Here is a 25,913-nt window from a genome sequence, read left to right on the forward strand (position 1 = left end):
TTGCTATACGAGGAAGAGATTGGAAAATAAAACCCTAATTTATTTTTTGAATTAGGAATGCCAATCTAGATCAGAGTCACTGAGAGTATGGTCTATTAGAGATGTATCCAGGACTCTCACTCAACAAAGTAGATGCACTGACCTAAACACGAGATGAGAAAGAAAAAAATTATTCAGAATGTTCTAAGAAAACCTACTTTTGAAAGAAACATATCATAAACCATATTTTGATGATGAAAATGTTGCTGTCTTCCTTACTTGCAGTTAATCTAAATTATATTGACCTAACTTTAATTTCTCTTAAACTTTTTTTATAAACCACATGAGAAAGCAAAGCAAAAATATAGATCTTTCCCCTACCTTTACCTGTTTCCATCAGAAAACCTCTAAGTACCCCTGATTCATGCAAAGAGCTAGAGACTAACTCACTGCTGTGCTTTCTCACTTCACCTCCCAGGCTTCAGTTTCCTGATCTATAAAACTAGAGTGTTACACAAGATGATCTCAGAGCTCCCCCAGGCTCTGACACATCACAGAGTTTATAAGATTAAATGCTGGCTGGGTTTTACCTTCAGCTGTGCTTAGAAATTGACAGACAGTATGGTGTGAGACGTGAGGGTCAGGTGTCTCTAAACCCATTTGAACAGATCAGCCACAAGTAATAACTGACTAAAATAGTTTTACAGATAACTTCCTGCTGATTATCCTGATATTGATTTTTATCCCATTCATTAGATAATTTCAAAGTACTCTTTGAAAAGGCTATTAGGCTATTGTAAACAAATAATTAGAGAAAAAAGTCTTTAATTCTGCAGTCTATAAACTGTGCCTTTTAAAAAAATTTGATCATTCAAAAACCAAATTCCCACAGATTCCATTTCTCCAAGCTTTACTTTGCCAGCATTCTTTACTCTGTCATATACTTGGTGCAGAAAATGGGTTCATGTATAATTTCACAAAAACAATACATTTTCCCCACTTTCCACAACGTTTACTCTCCGTAATACACTCTGAGCTAAGGTCACAAAGTAACTGTGGGTCTAAAAAAGGAAAAATCAGACTACCTTCAGCACATCATTTTCTATTCTGAGAATTAATTATTTAGAAACAAAGAACAGGTGATGTTTAATCATACCTGAGAGATTGATCCAGTGTCATTCCTGTGAAATCAAAAAACTTCAAATATTCTTCCGCAACTAGTTTGCTAAATTCATTGCTGTAAGAAAACAAATAGATTTGGCTATTAAAACTGAAGCCACCTGAAACACACACACACACACACGCGCTTATAAGGGTGCACTCAGACACCAGCCCTGGAACGGAACGTACTTCTTGCCCAGGTGCTTTGCCACGTCCGACCTTTTGAACCTGTCGAGCTGATAAAGGCGCTTGGCCAGCCTTTTGGCTGCTTCTGTGTTGCTGCTGGTACTGTTACTGAGACTTCCTGAGGCCTCCTTTTCCAGAATTTCAGTGCTCCCCATTTCAGAATGAGCCTGTAGCAGAGCTGTCTTCACCCCAGCATTGCTGTAAAAATTGATAAAGAAGGAAACAAAAGAATAGAAAAGATTGTTCTTGTGTGGCAAAAAGGAAAATAGCTAAGGAAATTATCACGATATTGTAGAACAAATGAAAAACTATTTTAAATGATATACCTTATGCTTCATTATTAATAAAAATATTCTCAGTTCCTGTATTTTGACATACTAGAGAAGTGATTGCTTAAACCCTAGATAAGCAGTTCTCAAACCTTTTGGTCTCAAACCTTGATATTCTTACAAGTATAGAAGACTTCAAAGACTTTTGTGTATATGGGTTATGTCTACTTATATTCACTGCATGAGTAATTAAAATGGAAAAATTCAAATATTCATTTAATAATAAAAATCCATTTCACAAATATAGACAAACATTTAATTAAAAATAACTATATTTCTTTTTTTATTTTATTTTATTTTTTTTATTTTATTTTATTTTTTTAGCTGTAAGATGCATCTTTATTTTATAAACCATTAGGAAAGTAAAAAAAAACCTGCTTTTAATTTAATCAAGGTACAATATTTTGTTATTTGAAATTTTTAGTTTAAACATATGGAAAAAGCTTTTTTTTTTTTTTTTAAATTAAAAAAATTTCAGGTATACACGTGCTCCCCATCCTGAACCCTCCTCCTCCCCTCCCATACCATCCCCCTGGGCCGTCCCAGCGCACCAGCCCCAAGCATCCAGCATCGTGCACTGAACCTGGACTGGCATCTCGTTTCATACATGACATTTCACGTGTTTCAATGCCATTCTCCCAAAACTTCCCACCCTCTCCCTATTTTATTTTTAAACTTTACATAATTGTATTACTTTTGCCAAATATCAAAATGAATCTGCTATATTTTCTAAAACAATAGCATAAATTGTAAAGAGACAAGCAAGAGAGATTTACTTCTTTTACGTATTTCTTTAATGTCTGGTGCAGCTAGAAGACAGCTGGACTTCACAGCCACTTCTACATTAGATCATCAGCAATACATCACTGTGGCTGAAAATATCAAGAAAATCTGGCCTCCACAGAAATAGGAAAATAGGGAGCACTTTAATATCCTTAATTGTGGATATTGCTTTTTGATATGATGCCAAAATAAAACAAGTGGTAGTTTCTTAAAAGTTAGTTGTAATATACTGATAGAATCTAAACTTTACCAGAGAGTTTTTTTGTAAAAATGTCCCACACTTTGAATGCATCTTACCCAGGCATGATTCTGCAACATGAATTGGTCAACTGAAGAATATTTGCTGACACATTTCATTATTTAAAAAAGAAATCCCATTTACTAACATTGCCACTAACATCCTCAGAAAAGTTGCTAAGTACTGGGAAGCTGCCAAACTTGGTGGTAGATACAAGTTTTCCAAAATCCTAACTTTTTATTGAAACTTAAATTTTATCACTGGCAACAAAAAAAAATGACAGTTGTTTTCCTTAAATAGGCTCACTCCATTAGTTTTCAAGAAAATGTTTGCCAAAGCCAGTTTATCAGTTAGACTTTGAAAGAAAATGGCATTTCCATGAAAAAAGTGACTAGCATAAAGCTCACAACTCAAACTACGTGAGTGCTTTTCCTAGAGTGCTTCAAGTAGAGTTTCCATTTCACTGCACGTGAAATTAAATGCCAGGTAGCCAAGGGCTGAAAAGTAATTAACTGGCACTGCTTTATCAAGGACATCATTAGGTGAAACCGGCCTTCATTTTTATTTTGAATGCACAGCAGAGAAGAGTGTAACACCTGGACCAGCGTGGTGCTGCTGCCTTGGCTGGCCCCCTGGGGCTTCCATCACTGCTTTCGTACAATCAGCGCGTATCAACTTTGGTGTCGACAGAGGGAAAGAGGACAAGAGTGCTGCACTGTTATTACAAAATAATTTCGGCCTCAGAAACCCACTGAAAGGGTCTCAGGAAGCTACAAGCACACGGTGAGAACCTCAGCTCTCGCTGGGTGCCACAGCACACACCTGTAACACCAGCCTCGAGAACGCTGTCATTCCCAGACCTTCATTTTGACTAACAAAGCAGAGCCATGCCCGTGGTAAGCAACCGTGCTTAAGGAGCCTTCCAGCACACTTACTGTGGACTCTAAAGCAAAACTTTTTTTCTGTGATGAACCAGAGAGTAAATGTTTCAGGCTTGCAGGCCACATAAGCTCGCTGTCACACATGCTTTTTTGATTTTGTTGTTTTTTTCACAGCCTTTCAATGATGCAAAAGCCATTCCAGGAGACCCTGAATCCTAGTCTGCATTCCCTTGCCCTACTCCACAGCTCTTTAACTTGTCCTGAATTATAAGCAGAGAATCACTGACTGTCCAAACCAGGGCAGTCTGAGGAGGAAACAGAGATGGTAAAATCATTAAATATATGGTTGCAATTGTTACAACGTGGGGAAAAAAGTGTTACCAAGAAAAAAAACTAGTTGTAAACTTACAAAAAGTCCTTATAGCAAAGGGAAGACATTTTTAAGCAGAGCTGCTCAAGCTCTACCTTGGCACCTATCTACATAAGTCACAATATCCCATGTCGCACTGACCCCACCATCTACGTGGTAGCTTCTGCACAGCCGGCAAAAGCCCAAGGAGTGCCTGGGGCTGCAGGGTCCCGGCGCCCCCAGCCACTGCTGGACGTGAAGGGGTCACTGTCCCTCGCAGCCTCTCGCCAAGCCCACTTATCAGCAAGCACTGCACAAGTCTTTTACACCCAAACCATGTGAAATTTCTGTTCAACACATCAGCTCACACACTCCAGACACGACTGTGGAGAAGCTGGACGTTCAAAGTAGAGGTGTGCAAACCTGCGTTGACTTCTTTTACTGTAACAGTTGATAATAATGCTTCGTTTTTCTAAAGTCAAAGTCGGATGCTAAACCACAGTCCATGCCAAGACAACAGACACAAACGGGAATCCAGCCAGGCAAACCAAGACATGTGGTAACCCTCCCTAAACAATCAGCCGCCTTAAACAATCTTCCAACAGAAAGACCCACCAATTAAAACAAATTGCCTTATTACAATAAAATCTTCACACAAATACATTTAAATATTGTTTTCATTGTAAATCTTCCTTTATAAAGTTCACATTACCAAATGGTGTTCTGAAATTTATCCCATCAGACAATTGAATTATTTATTATATACAGCAAACCTGTAGGCAAATTCATAGAAAATTATTTCTTTTAAAGGTCACCTCACCCTTTGTGTTTTCCCAAATAAATGGTGGAAGTGTAAAACATTTACTCTAAGAACTCTTTTATTTACAGTCAAGTCGTCTTTATAAAGAGTCGGCACGACTGAGCAAGCGACTTGACTTGAGTCTTTATAATTATGAAAAGAAGACCCCTGGAGTTGTGCCCCCATACATTCTCTTAGTCTGCATATTAGTGATTGTGTAGAAGAAAACAATGTCAAAAAAAGGATTTTTCTTCTCAAATAAACTGCTACTTATTACTGCTTACTTCTCAGGGCAAACTCATGGCATGCATTTAATCACTCCATGAAAACAGCGTAATTATACTACATACAAAGCACTGCAATGATGCTGTTCAAACACAAGAGGCTTATCCTAACAAATACATTCATTACATGTACTTAGAAATACAAGCATTTTAAAATGCAGTATTGATTCCCACTCCTTACATTTCTCATTCCTCATGTTTACTGCCTCTCTTCCTGACCTGGCCAGTCTATGTTACCTCATTTTCCTCACATTCCCCAGGAGGAGGTAATTTAAAAATCTGTACCAATCAGAATACTCTGAATCTTCTTGAAACAAAATGCAGAGAAGAGGGAAGTAAGGAATAAAATGAAGATCAGCATTTCCAGTCCTAGATGGCTCCATCCCACCCCATTCACAGTTAACGAGAGAACTCCAACGAGCAGAGGCTGCGCTTTCTAACTCAGAAAGCCTGGAAGTGTGATGGCAGTGCCGACTCACCAGCAGTGTGACAGGCACCACGAGGCCATCCTGGAGCCCAGGGTGCACCCGGGCCATCCTCCCTCCCCGGTGCCCCCCAGGACCCGCCACCCCCCAGCACCACTGTCTACTGGTTCACAGGGCTCCCAAGGACCCAGCTCCCTGTGAGGTCATCTTACTATGACCTCACACTCCTGGAAGCGTTTACTGTTGGGGGGCTTGTAATGCTTTTACAGTGCTACTAAAAACAGAAGCCAGAACACAGGGGCCACTGTACATCAAGAGCATAAACAACAATGGCAGCTCGGCCTTGTTCACACTCGACGAAGTGACTCGTGACCCCTCTCAGCGGGAGTGACACCCCCATTTGTTTCCTGGATACACAAGACATTGTCCGTCTAGTCCGCTGAGTGTTAGATGCTTTCAGGAGTCTGAATTTTCCCTTCTTTATGGCTCCCCTTTTCTTCTCGATCAAGTTAACTTTAAATCTCCTAAGGTCAAATCCTTACTAGTCATTTAAGTACAGAAAAGACTCCCCAAAGGTTCTCCCTGCGATATATATAAATGCACACCTCAAGACAAATATGGTTATATCCTATCTCAGTATCATCAAAAGAGGACCAGATCACTGAGTCTGCCCACCAAGCCTTTCACAACCTTTTCAGCATACTTTAGATTATGCCCAATCTTTGAGTATACTTTAGATGACATACTTTTTAGCATGTTTTAGATAAAACACTTCCCAAATAAAATAGCACACCCAGTTAAATAGCACACCCAGAATTTCAAATAAACAAAAAACAGTTTTTACTGAAAGTATGTCTTAATAATTTCATGGGGCATATGGACACTAAAAAAAAAATCATTATTCATCTGAAATTCAAAGTTAACTGGGCATCCTGATTTTACCTGATAACACTATCTCATGAATGCCTGTTCTAAATCAGATTCCTTCCAGGTTTGTTTGACTGGCTTCTGTGACTTAATTTTTATTCCTACTATTTTTCTATTGTTTTATCTTCTCTCAGTTGACTGATCTGCTGATTCCTCCTTGCTGCTACTGCTGCTGCTAAGTCGCTTCAGTCGTGTCCGACTCTGTGCGACCCCAGAGATGGCAGCCCACGAGGCTCCCCTGTCCCTGGGATTCTCCAGGCAAGAACACTGGAGTGGGTTACCATTTCCTTCTCCAGATTTCTCCTTAATGTCCTCCAAATACAAAAGGAAAACCCTCTTTTCTCTGCACTGTCAACCTTCTTCCCCAGCCTGCACACTGCCACCATGCATGTGAAAATAAAATCCCTCCTTGACAAACATCCTGCACAAGACGAAAGCCCATGTCCTGTGGCAGGTCGGTGAGGCCCTTCACAAGCCGACCCTGACTGCCCGTTTACACTGGTCACCCCCATTGCCTTCGTGTTGGGGCCACACGGAGACGTCAGCTGTGCTCACATCCCTCTCCCCTTCGTGTTGGGGCCACACGGAGACGTCAGCTGTGCTCACATCCCTCTCCCCTTCGTGTTGGGGCCACACGGAGACGTCAGCTGTGCTCACATCCCTCTCCCCTTCGTGTTGGGGCCACACGGAGACGTCAGCTGTGCTCACATCCCTCTCCCCTTCGTGTTGGGGCCACACGGAGACGTCAGCTGTGCTCACATCCCTTTCCTGTCCTTCCCATTGCCACTCCCATCACCCCTACCCAAAATCCTGGAGTTCACAAATTCTGCAAACTCGTGATCCTACAAGAGCCCAAGGGAAATAACAGCTATTCTAAGAATCTTACTCCAACTCCCTGGCTGCATTCTCAGAGCAAACCTAGTTATTTCTTTATTACAGCTTTGCATTTTCAAAGTCCCACCTCTCTCACCTACCACTATCTTAAACTTCACTTTGTATCCACAGGGGTGGGCTGAAATTAGTCAACAGCCATCTTTTAAAAGAACGAAGAACTGAGCGACCAACTGTATCCATGCCTTCGATGTCTTCTGTGCTCCAACAGGAACAACATGGGGCACTCGCTTTCTATCGTGTTCAGCTGCCAAACCATGACCGACTTTTGCGACCCCATGGACTGTGGCCGGCCAGGCCTCCCTGTCCCTCACCATTTCTAGGAGTGTGCCCAAGTTCATGGCCACTGAATCAGTGATGCCATCCAACCATCGCATCCTCTGTTGCCCTCCTTTCTTTCTGCCTTCAATCTTTCCCAGCACCAGGGTCTCTTTCCCGTGAATCAGCTCTTCACACCAGGCAGCCAAAGTACTGGAGTTTGATTAGGTTGGTACAAAAGTACCTGCGGTTTCAGACCATCAATTTTAAGTCACTATAACTAGGCTCAAACACATCATTATTAATCAAAACAAGAACCATCACAATCAACACATTTTTGCCAAGGAGAAATAAAAAAAAAAAAAAAAATCCATGCTTCAGGATCTGATGAACTCTGGGAAAGCAGTTTCTGCCTCCTGACGGTTGTGAAAGTGTTTTCCCTGCAGAAAGTTTTCAAGATGCCCGAAGAAGTGGTAGTCAGTTGGTGATATGTCAGGCGAAATGGCGGATGAGATGAAACTTTGTAGCCCAATTCATTCAACTTCTGAAGCGCTGGTTATGAACCATGTGGTCGGGAGTTGTCATGGAGAAGAACTGGGCCCATTCTATTGCCCAATACCAGAGGCAGGTGTTGCAGTTTTCAATGTGTCTCATCGATTTGCTGAGCACACTTCTCAGATGGAATGGTTTCCCTGGGATTCAGAAAGCTGTAGTGCATCAGATGGCAGCAGACCACCAACGTGACCATGACCCTTTTCTGGTGCAAGTGTGACCTTGGGAAGTGCTCTGGAGCTTCCTCTCGGTCCAACCACTGAGCTCGTCATCACTGGCTGTCATATAAAATCCACTTTTCATTACACATAATAATCTGGTTGAGAAATGGTTTGTTGTTGTAGAATAAGAGAAGACAACACTTCAAAATGATTATTTTTAAATTTTTGGTCTGCTCATGAGGCACCCCCTTGTCAAGCTTTTTCACCTTCCCAATTTGCTTCAAATGCCAATGACCACAGAATGGCTGACACTGAGTTCTTCGGCAACTTGTGCAGCTGTAAGAGGATCAGCTTCAATAATGCTCTCAATTGGTTGTTGTCAACTTCCATGGGCCAGCCACATTCCTCATCTACAAGGCTCCCTTCTCCTTTGCAAAACTTCTTGAACCACCACTACACTGCATGTTCATTAGCAGTTGCTGGGCCAAACGCATTGTTGATGCGAGTTGTCTCTGTTGCTTTACGACCCATTTTGAACTCAAATAAACATATCGCTCAAATTTGCTTTTTGTCTAGCATCATTTCTATAGTCTAAATATAAACAGCAACAAGTCATTAGCAAAAAAAAGCAAAGCGAGAAATGCACATTAAAATGATGTATAACATATCCACACTTAAGAACATATTCCAATATCAAATGGCAAAGTTTAACAATGTAAAAACGCAATTACTTGTGCACCAACCTAACAGTTCAATATAACTGATCCTGAAAAGTTCCAAGCGGACTGATATCAGCAGAGGGTACCAGATACACTATCTCACTTCATACTTACTTTGAGTTTAAGTTTTTTTAATGTTTTTAAATTTTTATATAATTGTGATAATAAAACTAGGTTAAAAAAATTAAGAAGGCTAAGGTACGCCTCCTGCATTTAGAAAACAACAATCAACAGTCACCTACTTCAGTTTCATACATAAGCAAGTCAGAGGCAAGTCAGAAGAATCCCAAGGAGTAAGAGGAAATGACTCCAGTCACAAGTGGAATAAAAGGTCAGAGAGAGCGCTGTGACCATGTAGGCTGAGGATGCAGTCACCGAGGCCTGAAGCTAGCAGACTCAGGGGAGTCAGAATGAAGGTGGTCAAGAAGGGTTCTCAGGACAATAGCTCGAGTGAGGTACACTTAGAATCCAGAAGCATAAACATCCCCTGAGAAAGGACAGGACGTCTTCTTGGCTTCCATTATCTATGGCACTTATTTCTCAGGAAGAGCAGAGGTAGCAACTAATCTTTAAAAAAAAAATAAAACAACTCTTTATCAAAAAAATTTAATTACTTATTTATTGAAGTATAGTTGATTTCCACTGCTGTATTAGTTTCAGGTAACAAAGCCATTCAGTAATACATACATATATATCTACATTCTTTTTCAGGCTTTTGTCTCTCATAGGTTATTATAAAATACTGAGTATAATTCCCTGTGCTGTACAGTAGGTCCTTGTTATTTATTTTATATATAGTAGTATATATATGTTAACCTCAAACTCCTGATTTATCCCTCTGCTTTTTCCTCTTTGGTAAACATGATTGTTTCATTCGTTTGTCAGTCCATTTCTGTTTTATACTTTAAGTTCATTTGTATCACTTTTATTTTTTTAGATTCCACATATAAGGGATATTATATATGTCTCTGTCTGGCTTACTCCTTAGTATGGTAATCTCTAGGTCCATCCATGTTGGTGCAAATAGCATTATTTCATTCTTTTTATGGCTGAGCAACATTCCACTGTATGTATGTACCACATCTTCTTCATCTACTTCTTTGTCAGCTGACTCTTAGATTGTTTCTCTGTCTGGACTATTGTAAGCAGTGCTGCAATTAATACTGAGGTGCCTGTATCTTTCTGAATTATGGTTTTCTCTGGATATTTGCCTCTGAGTGGGATTGCAGGATCATTTGGTAGTTCTATTTTTAGTTTTTTAAGGAACCTCCATATTGTTCTCCACAGGAGCTGTATCAATTTACATTCCTACCAACAATGTAGGAGGGTTCCCTTACATACTCTCCAACATGTGGAGAGTTTTCCACATACTCTCCAGCATTTATTATTTGTAGACTTTTTGGTGATGGCCATTCTGATCACTGTGGAGGTGATACCTCACTGTACTTTCGATTTGCATTTACCTAGTGATCGGAGATGGAGAAGGAAATGGCACCCCACTCCAGTACTCTTGCCTGGAAAATCCTATGGACAGAGGAGCCTGGTAGGCTGCGGTCCATGGAATCGATAGGAGTCAGACACGACTGAGTGACTTCACTTTCACTTTTCACTTTCATGCACTGGAGAAGGAAACGGCAATCCACTCCAGTGTCCTTGCCTGGAGAATCCCAGGGACTGGGGAGCCTGGTGGGCTGCCCTCTCTGGGGTCGCACAGAGTCGGACACGACTGAAGCGACTTAGCAGCAGCAGTGATCGGAGAAGGCAATGGCAACCCACTCCAGTACTCTTGCCTGGAAAATCCCATGGACGGAGGAGCCTGGAAGACTGCAGTCCATGGGGTCACTGAGGGTTGGGCACGACTTAGTGACTTCACTTTCACTTTTCACTTTCATGCACTGGAGAAGGAAATGGCAACCCACTCCAGTGTTCTTGCCTGGAGAATCCCAGGGACGGGGGAGCCTGGTGGGCTGCCGTCTATGGATGGGGTCGCACAGAGTCGGACACGACTGAAGTGACTTAGCAGTAGCAGTGATCATCAATGTTGAGCATCTTTTTATGAGCCTGTTGTATCCATTTGCATGTCTTTTTTGAGAAAAGTCTATTTAGAAGAGACACAAGATGGCGGAGGAGTAGGTGAAAATGGAGTACATCTATTTTCACAGAGGCATCAGGAATGTACCTTCAGATTCAGAGGATCTCACAGAGAACCAGCTGAGTACTAACAGGAGTCCCTGACCACCAGACAGGAATACGCAGTTCCACGCAGAACTCACTAGGATGAAGGAAGGAAGAGAAAAAGAGGAGCGTGAGCAGGACCTGACCTGCACCAGGGAGCGGGGGAGGTGAAGCAAGGGTGGGATCCCAGGCGGCCTGCTGAGGCAGAAGGAAGCATTTGAGGCCATCAGAGTAACAGCAGCTCATCGGAGACAGGCTGAAGGAAGCGAGAACCGCACGGACCATCCGTGCTGCGGTCCTACATACCCTGGACAAGGACACAAGTCCACCCGAAAGCGCGGCGGCTGGGAGCTGGAGCATGGGAGTGGAGAGCAGTCCCAGGGCCAGCACTGCTGTTAACTGAGGGAAGATGATGGCCCAAGGGGACAGGAAGGAGGAAATCTGCACAGAATGCCTTTGAAGGAACGCTGGGCAGCCAAGGAGGCAGGGCGCCACTGCTGAGTCACCGCAGCGGGTGGAGCCATCACTGTGGCCTCCCTCTCCACAGGCGGTGCAGGCAGCTGACCAATAGAGAAAGACCCCAGGGAGGGCAGCCCTTTGAGCGCCTGACCTGCAGAGCAGTAGAGAAGGCCCCCGGCCAGGGGTGCCCTTGAGTGCCTCCTATGTCAAGCGATAGAGAAGGACCATCCAGGAAGGCCCTTTGAGTGTCAGCTGCCAGAGGACAGAAGAGGATTCTAATAGGGCCATATCTTCTACACCTATGATGGCTGCCTTCCCTACACACCTGGTGCTGCCGGGTCCCCGCGATGCAAGCCACAGCGCCACCGCCACACTCGGTCCTCTCGGGGGCAGAGCCGACAGAGGCTAGAGAAGAATATTTACAGCATCCCATCTCCTGCAACCGTGGCTGCTGGCTTCCCTGTGCACCAGACACCACTGGGGTCTGCATGATCCAAGCGGCCATGCCACCTGCACACTAGGTCCTCACTGGGGCAGAGCTGCCAGAGACTAGAAAAGAATCCTTACAGCACCACGTGTCCAGTGCCTGTGTGTGCTTCCCTGTGTATCTGGTTCAGCCGGGGTCCCCATGATCCGAGCAGCTGCACCACCTCCAGGCCCAGTCTTCACCGAGGCAGACCCAAGCCCTCCAGGGCAGCCTCAGGACCAAACTCCTAGGGATGATCCTCAGGCCGAGGTGGGGATAAAACAACAGTTGAGCTCCAGCGGCACAGTGATTAAGGAAAAGGATCAAAAACCTTCTCGCCAGCTGTACAAACTGCAGATTAAATCCACACCATCAGCTAGGTGGACTCTGTGTTTATGGAATACATAAAAGGACAATGAGTGTTCTCACAAAAGAAAACGCCCTAGCTCTGGCAGCTGTGGACATTGGAGGTGAGGGCACGCAGGAGTAGCACCAACTTAGGGTCTGAGCCATCCCTACAGCAAGTCCTGAGACCAGACTCCTCGGTACTGGAGGGTTTCTTAGGGAAGCAGAAGTGGGCTGCGGCTCAAAGTGGCAGAAAGGACGCTGACAGCTGAGACCGGAGAAAAACATTTATTATTGTTCTTATATTTTGATTCATTCTGTAGTTGGTGCAGGTTTTTTTTTCCCCCTCTTTTTTCCTCTGTTGCTGTGGTTGCGGTTTTCATTATGATCATTATCTATATTTTGGCTTTTGAGAATTTTTTTTGTTTTATTTTGTTTTTTAATCACGCTTTTAATTTCCTTTATTTCTACTTTGGCTTTCTGCAGTTTTGTGTATTTTTTTTTCTTTTTTTGTTGTTCTATTCTTGTCGATATTTTTTATAGTAAATATAGATCTTTTTATATGCTAATTAACTTTGCTTTCCTATTTTTCCATTTTTTTCGTGGTGCTTGGTTGTCTTGTTCTCTTTGCTTTACTCCTCAGCTGGCACTATATTTTGGTCTCGTTTTCTGTTTTGTGTTGTCGTCAGTTTTGTTTTCAATTGGCCGGTATCATTTTTGGTTTCCTTTGCTCGCGGGGCCACTCTCCTTATTTACTTTGGTCTGTTTGGGGTTTGTGTGGGTGTATGTTCCTTTCTTTTTGATTCCATTTGTCTGATTTTTGCTTTTACCATTTGTCTGGGCTTTATTTTTTGACTCTTGAGTTTTCTGTTTATTTCTTATTTTATTAGTTATTTTCCTTTCTGGTTTTTGTTTCTTTTACTCCCCTTTATTGACATAACAAACAGCTTGTGGGGTCTTGGTTCCCCAACCAGAGGTCAGGTGTGAGCTCTTGGGGTGGGAGCGCTGAGTCCAGGACACTAGGCTGCCAGAGAACGCCTGACCTCGGGGAGGATTAATCAGTGAGAACGCCCACAAAGGCCTCCGGCTGAATCCAAGACCCTGAGCCCAACTGGCAGCAGCACCCACATAGGATGCCTCATGCAAACAACAAGCGAGACAACCCAAGTGCAATCAGCAGACAGGCTTCCCACAGACACCCCAAAACACACCACCTCACACAGTCCTGCTTATCAGAGGGGAAAAAGCTCACTTCCTTCCACCAGAAGGCAGGCACAAGTCCCGCCCAACACGAAGGCTAGACCAGCCACTGGACTGATGTCACCAACCAAGAGCACAGATCAAAAGCAAGAGACACTATGACCCTATAGCCTGGGGGAAGGAGACCTCAAACACAGTAAGTTAGACAAAATGAAAAGACATAAATATTGTGCAAACGAAGGAATAAGGTAAAAACCCACAAGACAAAATAAATGAAAAGGAAATAGGCAAACTACCTGAAAAAGATTTCACAGTCATTACAGTAAAGATGTTGCAAAATCTCAAAAATAGAATGAAAAAAATGCAAGAATCATTTAACACATTTGACAAGGACTTAAAAGAAATAAAGAAAAAACAGTGACAACATAATCACTGAAATTAAAAATATTCTAGAATGAATCAATAGCAGAATAACTGAGGCAGAAAGGATAAGTGAGGTGGAAGACAGATGGGGGAAATAACTGCTGAAGAGGAGAATAAAGAAAAGAGAATGAAAAGAATTGAGGATAGTCTCAGAGACCTCTGGGACAATATTAAATCCACCAACATTCGAATTACAGGGGTCTTAGAAGAAAAAGAGAAAAATAAAGGGTCTGAGAAATTTTTTGAAGGGATTATAGCCAAAAGCTTACCCAAAATGAGAAAAGAATAGTCAATCAATTCCAACAAATGCAGAGTTCCATACAGGATAAACCCAAGGAGAAACATGCCGAGACACATATTAATCAAACTAACAAAAATTAAACACAAAGAAAAAATATTAAAGGTAGCAAGAGAAAAGCAACAAGTAACATACAAGGAAAACCCCATAAGGTTAACAGCCGATCGATCAACAGAAAGATCTCTGAAGGAGGATATATTTAAAATAATGAAAGGCAAAGATCTACAACCAATATTACTCTATCCAGCAAGGGTCTCATTCGGGTTCAGAGAAATCAAAAGCTTTATAGATAGTCAAAAGTCAAAAGAGAATTCAGCACTACAAAAGCAGTTTTACAACAAATGCTAAAGGAATTTCCCCACAGAGGAAACAAGAAAAGACCCACAAAAATAAACCCAAAACAATAAAGTAAAGGTTAATAGGATCATACATATCAATAATTACTTTAAATGTAAATGGATTAAATGCTCCAAACAAAAGACTGGTTGAATGGATACAAAAACAAGACTCACGTATATGCCATCTATATTAGACTCACTTCAGAACCAGAGCCAAATACAAACTGAAAGTGAGATAATGAAAAAAGATATTTCATGCAAACAGAAATCAAAAGAAAACTGGAGTAACAATTCTCATATTAGACAAAATAGATCTTAAAGAATATTATAAGAGATAAGAAGGACACTACATAATGATCAAGGGATGGACCCAACAAGACATAACTATAAATATTTATGCATCCAACAAAGGAACACCTGAATATATAAGGCAAACACTAGCAGACATAAAAGGGTAATTGACAGTAACATAATAATAATAGCAAGCTTTAATAAGTCACTTACACCAATGAACAGAGCATGGAGACAGAAAATTAATAAGGAAACGCAAGCCTTCAATGAAACACAAGCCCTAAATGACACATTTAGACCAGATGGACCTACTGATATCTTCAGGACATTCCATCCAAATGCAGCAAAAAACACTTTCTTCTCAAGTGCACATGGAACATTCTCCAGGATAAATCACATATTGGGCCACAAATCAAGCCTCAGTAAATGTAAGAAAACTGAAATCATATCAAGCATCTTTTCTGACTACAATGCTATGAGTGTGTGTGTGTGCACACTCAGTTGTGTATGACTCTTTGCGACCCCGTGGACTGTAGCCCACCAGGCTCCTCTGTCCATGGAATCTTCCAGGCAAGAATAGTGGAGTGGGTTGCCATTTCCTACTCCAGGGCATCTTCTTGACCCAGGGTCAAACCCATGTCTCTTGCATTTCCTGCACTGGCAGGCAGGTTCGTTACCAGCTGAGCTACCTATGAGATTAGATACCAAATACAGGGAAAAAAGGTATAAGAAACAGAAACACACGAAAATTAAACTATAGGCTTCTAAATAACCAACAAGTCATTAAAGGGAAGTCAAAAAATACATAGAAACAAATGATAATGAAAATATGACAACTCAAAACCTATGGGATGCAGCAAAAGCAGTTCTAAGAGGGAAGTTTATAGCAATACAATTCTACCTCAAAAAACAAGAAAAACATCAAATTGACAAGCTAACCTTACACCTAAAGTGACCGGAAAAAGAAGAACAGGAAAACCCCAAGTTAGTAAAAGGAAAAAATCATAGAAGATAAGAGCAGAAATAAATGAAAAATAAATGAAGGGAACAACACCAATGATCAATAAAACTAAAAGCTGGTTCTTTGAGAAGACAAAATTGACAAACCATTAGCAAGATTTATCAAGAAAAAAAAGTGTGAAGACTCAAATCAGGAAAATTAGAGATGCAAAGGGAGAAATTAAAAGTCAACACAGACACACAAAGGATTATAATAGATGATTAAGAGCAACTATATGCCAACAAAATGGACAACCTGGAAGAAATGGAAAGGTTTGTAGAGAAGATCAACCTTCTAAGACTGAACCAGGAAGAAATAGAAATTACGACCAAGTAAATCACAGGTAATGAAATTGAAAATGTGATAAAAAATCTCTCAAAAAACAAAAGTCCAGGGCCAGATGGTTCACAGATAAATTCCATCAAATATTCAGAGATGAGCTATACCTATCCTTCTCAAACTCTCTCAAAAAGTTGGAGACAGAGGAACAATTTCAAACTCATTCTACAAGGCCACCATTACTCTGATACCAAAACTGGAAAAAGACATCATAACAAAAAGAAAATTACAGGCCAATATCACTAATTAACATAGATGCAAAAATCTTCAACAAAATTCTAGCAAACGACTCCAACAACACATTAAAAGGATCATATGCCAGGATCAAGGTGGGTTTATCCCAGGGATGCAAAGAGTCTTCCATATATCCAAATCAGTCAATGTGATATACCATGCTGCTGCTGCTACTAAGTCGCTTCAGTCGTGTCCGATTCTATGCGACCCCATAGATGGCAGCCCACCAGGCTCTGCTGTCCCTGGGATTCTCCAGGCAAGAACACTGGAGTGGGTTGCCATTGCCTTCTCCATTGTGTGAAAGTGAAAAGTGAAAGTGAAGTGGCTCAGTCGTGTCCGACTTGTAGCGACCCCATGAACTACAGCCTACCAGGCTCCTCCATCCATGGGATTTTCTAGGCAAGAGTACTGGAGTAGCTTGCCATTGCCTTCCATATTAACAAGTTAAAAGATAAACATCATATGATACTCTGAATAGATGCAGAAAAAGCTTTCAACAAAGTTCAGCACCCATTTATGATTTAAAAAAAAAAAACACTCTTCAGAAAATGGGCAGAGAAGGCACCTGTGTGTGCTGTGCTCAGTGACTTCAGCTGTGTCTGACTGTGCGTGACCCTGTGGACTGTTGCCTGACTGGCTCCTCTGTCCATGGCATTCTCCAGGCAAGAATACTGGAGTGGGTTGTTGAGCCCCCCTCCAGGGGATCTTTCCGATCCAGGGATTGAACCCACATCTCTTACATCCCCTGCACTGGCAGGCAGGTTCTTTACCACTAGCGTCACCTGGTAACTCAACATTATAAAGGCCATAGATGATAAACCCACAGCTAACATTTTCTCAATGGTGAAAAGCTGAAAGCATTTCCTCTAAGATCAGGAACAAGACAAGGGTGCCCACTCTCACCACTATTATTCAACATAGTTTTGGAAGCCCTAGACATGGGAATCAGAGAAGAAATAGAAATAAAGGGAATCCAGATTGGAAAAGAAGAAGTAAAACTCTCACTGTTTGCAGACAATATGATTTACACATAGAAAACCCTAAAGATACTACCAAAAAATTAATAGAGCTAATTAGCGAATCTGGCAAAGTTGCAGGATCATAAAGTCAATACACAGAAATCTCTTGCTTTCCTATGCACTAGCAATGAAAAATCAGAATGAGAAAGTAAGTGTTCAGTCCCATGTACCACTGCAATGAAAGGAGACAAAAGACCTGTATATGGAAAACTATAAGACACTGATGAAAGAAATCAAAGACAACACAACCAGATAAAGAGATATACCATGTTCCTAGATTGGAAGAATCAAGAGTGTGAAAATGACCATACTACCCAGAGCAATCCACGAACTCAGTGCAATCCTTATCAAGTTACCAAAGGCATTTTCCACAGAACAAGAACAAAACATTTTACAATTTGTATGGAAACACGGAATATCCCAAATTTTCAAAGCAATCTTGAGAAAGGAAAATAGAGTTGGAGGAATCAACCTTCCTGACTTCAGATTATCCTACAAAGCTACAGTCATTAAGACAGAATGGTACTGGAACAAAGACAGAAATATAGACCAATAGAACAAGAAAGAAAGCCAAGAGATAAACCCACACAGCTATGGGCACCTTATCTTTAACAAAGGAGGCAAGAATATACAATGGAGAAAAGACAGTCTCTTCAATAAATGGGGCTGGGAAAACTGGATAGCTACATGTAAAAGAATTAAATAAGAACACTTCCTATCATCTTGCGCCCAAATAAACTCAAAATGGATTAAAGACCTGAATGCAAGACCAGAAACTATAAAACTCCTAGAAGAAAACATAGGCAAAACACTCTGATATAAATCACAGCAAGATCCTCTACGACCCACCTCCTAGAGTAATGAAAATTAAAACAAAAATAAAGAAGACCTAATTAAAGCTAAAAGCTTTTGCACAGCAAAGGAAACCATAAACAAGATGAAAAGACAACTCTCAGAATGGGAGAAAATAACTACAAATGAAGCAACTGATAAAGGATTAATCTTCAACGTATACAATCAGCTCATGTAGGTCAGTATCAGAATAACAAAAAACCCAATCATGAAATGGGCAGAAGACCTAAACAGACATTTCTCCAAAGAAGACAAACAGATGGCTAATAAACACATGAAAAAATGCTCAACATCACTTATTATTAGACTAATGCAAATCAAAACTACAATGATGTATCACCTCACACTGGTCAGAACACCCATTATCAAAAAATCTACAAACAATAAATGCTGGAGAGAATGTGGAGAAAAGGGAACCCTCCTGCACTGTTGATGAGAATGTAAATTGATACAGCCACTATGAAGAACAGTGTGGAGACTCATTTAAAAATTAGGAATAAAATTACCATGCGGCCCAGCCATCTCACTACTGGGCATATACCCTAAGAAAACCACAATTCTAAAAAACACATGTAGCCCAATGTTCATTACAGCACTGTTCACAATAGTCGGGACATGGAAGCAACCTAGATGCCCATCGACAGATGAATGGATAAAGAAGTTGTGGTACAGATAAAAATGACTGAATGTGAGTGAATTCTAGTGAGGTGGATGAACCCAGAGTCTGCTACAGAGAGTGACGTAAGTGTAAAGACAAATATCATATATTAGCAAATGTATATGGAATCTAGAAAACTGCTACTGATGAACCTATTTGGGGGCAGCAGTAGAGATGCAGACATAGACAGCAGACTTGTGGACGCAGGAGGGAAAGGAGAGGGTGGGGTGAATGAGAGAGTGCCACTGAGACACGCGCGCTTCCACGTGCAAACACACACGGCCAGCGGGGTCTGCTCCAGGACACAGGGCCACTGAGACACGCGCGCTTCCACGTGCAAACACAGACGGCCAGCGGGGTCTGCTCCAGGACACAGGGACCTTGGCCAGTGCTCTGTGACAGCCTCGAGAGGAGGACGGGATGCGGGGTAGGAAGGATGTAGGAAGGATGTTCGTGAGGGAGGGGACGTATTTATACATGAGGGACTCATGTTGATGCATGGCAGAAACCAGCACAGCATTGTAAAGCAATTATACTCCAAGTAATAATAAAAATTAAAAAAAAAAAAAAGAAATGTGTATTTAGACCTTCTGCCCATTAACTGGGTTGTTTGTTCTAACGATTTGGAGCACATAATCTGTTTGTATATTTTGGAGTTTAATCCTTTGTTGGTCACATCATTGGCAAACATTTTCTCCCATTCCACAGGCTGTCTTTTTGTTTTGTTTAGAGTTTCCTTTGATGTGCAAAACTTTTGAGTCTAAGTAGATCCCACTGTCTTATTTTTTTGTTTTTATATTTGTTACTCTAGGAGACGGACCCAAAAACATATTGCTGCAATTTGTGTCAAAGAATCTTCTGCCTTGGTTTCCCTCTAGGAATTTTATAGTATCCAGTCTTACATTTAGGTCTCTAATTCATGCTGAGCTTATGTTTTCTGTATGGTGTTAAAGACTGTTCTAATTTCATTCTTTAACATATAGCTGTCAAGTTTTCCCAGCACCACTTAGGAAAGAGACAGTCTTTTCTCCATTCGTATTCTTGCCTCCTTTGTCATAGTAATCAGAACTATGTGTGTGGGCGTATTTCCGGGCTTCCCAGCCTGTCCCACTGATCTGTATTTCTGGTTTTGTCCCAATGCCATGCTGTTTTGATTACTACAGCTTTCAGCATAGTCTGAAGTCAGGGATCCATATTCTTTCAACTCCATTTTTCTTTCTTACAACCGCTTTGGCTCTTTAGGGTCTTTTGCTTTTTCATACACAATTTGTAAAGCTTTTTCTTCTAGTTCTGTGAAAAATGCCATTGATAGTTTGATAGGCATTGCATTGAATTTGTGGTAGGCTGCAGTCCATGGGGTCGCTAAGAGTCGGACACGACTGAGCAACTTCACTTTCACTTTTCCCTTTCATGCATTGGAGAAGGAAATGGCAACCCACTCCAGTGTTCTTGCCTGGAGAATCCCAGGGATGGGGGAGCCTAGTGGGCTGCCATCTATGGGGTTGCACAGAGTCGGACACGACTAAAGTGACTTAGCAGCAGCAGCAGCAGCAGCACTGAATTTGTAGATTGCCTTGTGTAGTATAGTCATTTTGACACTATTAATTCTTCCAGTCTAAGAACACACTTCCATCTGTTAGTATCATCTTTGATTTCTTTCATCAGCATTTTATAGTTTTTGGAGTACAGGTCTTTTACCTCCTTCAGTTCAGTTGCTCAGTCATGTCCAACTCTTTGAGACACCATGGACTGCAGCATGCCAGGCTCTCCTGTCCATCACAACTCCTGGAGCCTTCTCAAACTCATATCCATCAAGTCGGTGATGCCATCCAACCATCTCATCCTCTGTTGTTCCCTTCTCCTCCTGCCTTCAATCTTTCCCAGCATCAGGGTCTTTTCCAATGAGTCAGTTCTTCACATCAGGTGACCAAAGTATTGGAGTTTCAGCTTCAGGATCAGTCCTTCCAATGAATATTTAGGACTTATTTCCTTTAGGATTGACTGGTTGGATCTCCTTGAAGTCCAAGGACTCACAAGAGTCTTCTCCAGCACCACAGTTCAAAAGCGTCAGTTTTTCGGTGCTCAGCTTTCTTTATGGTCCAACTCTCACATCCATCCATACATGACTACTAGAAAAACCATAGCTTTGATTAGATAGACTATTGTTGGCAGAGTAATGTCTCTGCTTTTTAATACACTGTCTAGGTTTGTCATAGCCTTTCTTCAAGGAGCAAGCATCTTTTAATTTCATGGCTGCAGCCACCATCTGCAGTGATTTTGAGCCCAAGAAAAGAAAGTCTATAACTGTTCCCATTGTTTCTCCATCTACTTGCCATGAAGTCATGGGACCAGATGCCACGATCTTAGTTTTTCTGAACGTTGAGTTTTACTTCCTTAGGTAGATTTAGCCCTAAGTATTTTATTTGTTTTGATGTGAAAGCAAATGAGATTATTTCCTTAATTTATCTTTCTGATCGTTCATTGTTAATGTATAGAAATGCAAGAGATTTCTATCTATTTATTCTGTATTCTGCAATTTTACTGAATTCATTGCTGAGCTTTAGGAGCTTTCTGCACCTAATCTAATCTCAAGGGAAATGTCAGTAAGGTTGTTCAGAACAGCTACAGCATCTCCAATGGTACTACTTCCTACTAGCATCTAATTCTGGCTGAGCCTGGAAGTAGTACTTCCCAGAGGTTGTCTCAGGCAAACTGTGGGCCTGAGACAGGCCTTAGCAATCTTCTTCCCTCAGGAAGGGTTTCTTCCCTCAGGAATAAGGAGGAATGCATACTAGCGGGAGAGGGAGGAGAGAGGGGAAGGAGAGGGAGAAGCAGGGAAGGGAGTGGTGGGAAGGATAAGAAGGGAGGGGGAGTTAGAAAGGGAGAGAGCGAGCAGAGAGTGCGTAAGCGTATGGAGAAAAACAGGAGACAGAGGAGAACGGATCCTGAGTTTGCTTCCGAGACTTGAAGACGTGGTAAGTATAATGTGCCCACAGCATATCCAGGCAGCGCTACCTATGGGAACTCAGCACAGGCACAGCAGCCACCCATTCGACCAAGGAACCTTGCTATGTGTCAACAGTAAAAAAAAAAAAAAAAAAAAAAAAGTCTAGCAGAGTATTCATCTGAATACAATGCCACTGCAGTGAAAGAATTAGGAGGTTCCATTAATTTATTAATGAGATTCTCCATGCAAGCTCTCAGTTTGCCAGTAGGGAACAACTATATTTAGAAGATGTTTAAAGTGAGTATCTGTTGCAAAGCTCCCACCAGACTGTGCTGTGTGCATGCTGTGCTAAGTCGCTTCAGTCTCGTCTAACTCTCTGGGACCCTATGTACAGTAGCCCACCAGGCTTTTCTGTCCATGGGATTCTCCAGGCAAGAATACTGGAGTGGTTCAAACACAGGTTCAATCAATCGCCAGTTTGGATCAAATCCATTATTCTCCATAAGACTCAAATTTGTTCACCTGCACAGTGAAGAGAATGAGGGGTTATGAAGACTGAATGAGAAGATTTGTGTAAATGGTCAGTGCAGCGTCTGGTACACAGTAAATAATAAATGTCAGCTGCCATCATCAGACCCATTTTCATCACTACCACTCGCCCCACCGTTAAGATTATTACATGAGATAATTACATTTGACAGTATTTTATTAAATGTAAAGTGCAATTTGTAATTATATATAAATGTTGGCTCTCAGTAGAAATGAATACTTAATTTTTCTAAAGAAAGTTGCTTCAAATGAACCCATTTTTGACATTTATATAAAATATAACAGTAGCCTGCACGAAGCTCCTCCGTCCATGGGATTTTCTAGGCAAGAGTACTGGAGTAGGTTGCCATTTCTTTCTCCAGGGAATCTTCCCGACCCACGGACTGAACCCAGGTCTCCCACATTATAGATAGACGCTTTACCGTCTGAGCCACCAGGGAAGTCCTAGATGGAACTACCTCTTACCTACTTAATATAAATGATTTAGGGGTCTTTATAAGAGAACCATAAACAGAACCTAATAATCAAACTCCTTAATACTATTTCTCTCTTCAGCACAAAGGCCAAAATTAAGTCTTTACCAATGAAGAATTCTAGTGTCACTGAGAGATTGTGCCTCCTCAGAATGTACCTGGCTCCCTTTACTCAGTCCTGCGTTCAGTATTCCAGAAGAGGGCACCAGTGTGCAAGGCGGCTTACAGAGTCTGACCCTAACTCACGGAGAGCGTGAATTTGCCTTAGCAACACGAATTTCAGTAAATAATTGGACTCCCCATCCTTCCACAGATTCAGACTCCTCTAGGGGCATGGTCCAGAAGATACAGGTTTCCACATTTTGCTTTTGGGGGGTTCTTTGTTTCCTTTTGCCTTTCTATATTAAACTGCAGCTTTTCTGGGCCAGCTAGCTCTTAACTGAGCATGAAGTATCTGTGTAATATTATCAAGTCAACTTTAATACAACCACATTATAAAAATTTGAGATGAATCATTTGTAAAGCAACTATTTCTAGATGTTGAACTTGATGACTAAGCTAGAGAAAAAATACAAAAGCATTTACACATTCACTACTTGCACAGGAAGATACTTTGTACAAGTGGGATCAATGAATCTCAATCCACGGGGACAGGAAAGGAAGACTAAATGACTTGCAGAGAGACTAACTTGTTTTCCTGGAATACTGTTGAAATGTAATTGGAATTCTAAGTTTACAAGGTTCATAAAAAACAGCTTTTGGCTATGTTACTTCACGGCCTTAATATGGCATTAAAATTTCTAATGACATCATAGCATTCTCCATCCTGACAAAAGAAAATAAAGGGGCAATTACATTTCATTTCCTTGTAAATTAATAAGCAGATGGTCTGAAGTTGATTATATCATTTAATAATGTGATTAAAATATACTACATACTCTGCAGGAAACAAAACACTCTGAATTTAGACAACACAGAAAAACACTTGTTATCCAAGCCAAGATGTCGCATCCCTTCCTGTCTCTTCCAATTCAAATTATCTAATTTTAAAATATTTTATTTAAAGGAAGATTTTACTTATTATTCATAAATAAATAAATAAGCCAGTCAATCAATTAATCAAAGATTCACTGGAAACCTCCCTCCTCCAAATAAGAAGGAAGAAAGGAGGTGCTACTTGACCTCACAACTCAAGAAAAAAGGAATGCAAGAGGTCCAACTGCCTCTCGCTGCCTAATTCAATACAACTATTATCAAGACAGCTTAACACCCTCAGGCAGAACACTCACTGTAGCACAGAATGAGATCAAATTCAACTCCCAAAGAAAAGTTATAGAAAGAAACGCCAAATTTTTTAGAATTTATTTTATTGAAGTATAGTTGATTTATAATGTTGTGTTAATTCCTACTATACAGCAAACTGGTTCAATTACACACATATATACACACACACATATACATATATATACACACATATATATACATACGCACATATATACATACACACACATATATACATACACATATATATATACACACACATGTGTACACATATACATTCTTTTTCATATTCTTTTTCATTATGGTTTATCACAGGTTTTTAAAGTAAAAAAATGCCTAGGCTAGCTCCTCTTTTTCTCTCTGAAATCCTTATCGAATAACAAGAGAGGATCATACAAACAAATAATGGTCACATACAATTCCTACAAGAAAACGACTGACAATGGTTGTTTTGCTGTAACGCTTATAACGACACTGCTCATTAGAGCTTCCCAGTTTAATCTATCATTAAAAAAAAGTCATTCAAGAATAATAAATTCCCAAACAGCCATTTAGAAACTCAATATATGCCTTATTATTGGTTAAATCCTAATTATCTAAAATTTTCTGGTTTCTTAAGATTCTTTTCATATGTGACTGATACTTGAAATAATCAGTTTTTTATCACTATGGTTATATTATTGAGAGAAAGTTATGACTAAACAATAATGGCTTTAAAGTACCATATTCTGGACCTTCCTGCCCCAAGGTGATTAAAAATACTCAATTTCAATTTAAAAAATAAGAACCACTGAATTACCTTCCATCAGATCTCAAAATATCTTCTAATTATTAATATTTACATTTAATGGATGTTCCATACATTTTAGAATGCAACGAATAATTTTTATGCAAAAATTTCTTTTCTGTCCACATTTTTGCTGAGTAGAATTAGTATTAGTATATATTCACTGGGCACCAGAGCTGGGCAACAGAAGGTTGGATGGCATCACCAACTCAATGGACATGAGTTTAAGCTAACGCCAGGAGATAGAGAAGGACAGGAAAGCCTGGCGTGCTGCAGCCCACGGGGTCACAAAGAGTCAGACATGACTAAGCGACTACACACAGCACAGCACAGCAATCATTAGGGGTAAACAAGTAAAAATTAGCTCATTAACGTAAGTATTCTACCCTTAAACTAAACATTACAAGTGCTTAAAAGTGTACTTGTAAGCATGAAGTTAGCGTGATCACATGCACATCAAGTTCTGAGTACCATTTTCCAGCCAGAGAACCGCGGGGGCTCTGCTCCCCTCTTGTTCTCTTCTCTTCTAACTCTTCCATCTTGTGAAGCACAAGACGCTTCACAGATACTTTCTGTGGTTAGATACTGTCCAGGTTTCACCATTTCTAATAACGCTTTCTGCCCTCTCTTCAAATCCTTACAAACACCCATCCCCACTGCCCCATCAGTGCCGGGCTTGGCGGCACCTCCCCGGCATGCTCAGAACCACACATCTTCCCCCAGGTCTCTCTCCTGCCACACGCCCACCACATGGCTGGTAGCAAAATAAGGATGGCACAAGATTCTTTGCTTTCAATTTCCTCTGTTTTGGACAAGACTAGAGTTTTGTTTTGTTTTGTTTTTAATCCTGGTTTTTA

General features: G+C 40.9%; 1 protein-coding gene across 1 annotated transcript in view; it reads right to left on the minus strand.

Annotated features, from left to right (window-relative positions):
- PSD3 (pleckstrin and Sec7 domain containing 3) overlaps positions 1-25,913 on the minus strand; it is a 500,681-nt gene that overhangs the window by 244,147 nt on the left and 230,621 nt on the right. The window contains 2 exon segments of the mRNA XM_070364266.1: positions 1,136-1,216; positions 1,330-1,524. Of these exon segments, the coding sequence (XP_070220367.1) occupies positions 1,136-1,216; positions 1,330-1,524 (276 nt within the window).

Source organism: Bos mutus, chromosome 27 (genome assembly GCF_027580195.1).
Source record: "Bos mutus isolate GX-2022 chromosome 27, NWIPB_WYAK_1.1, whole genome shotgun sequence".
NCBI lineage: Eukaryota > Metazoa > Chordata > Mammalia > Artiodactyla > Bovidae > Bos > Bos mutus.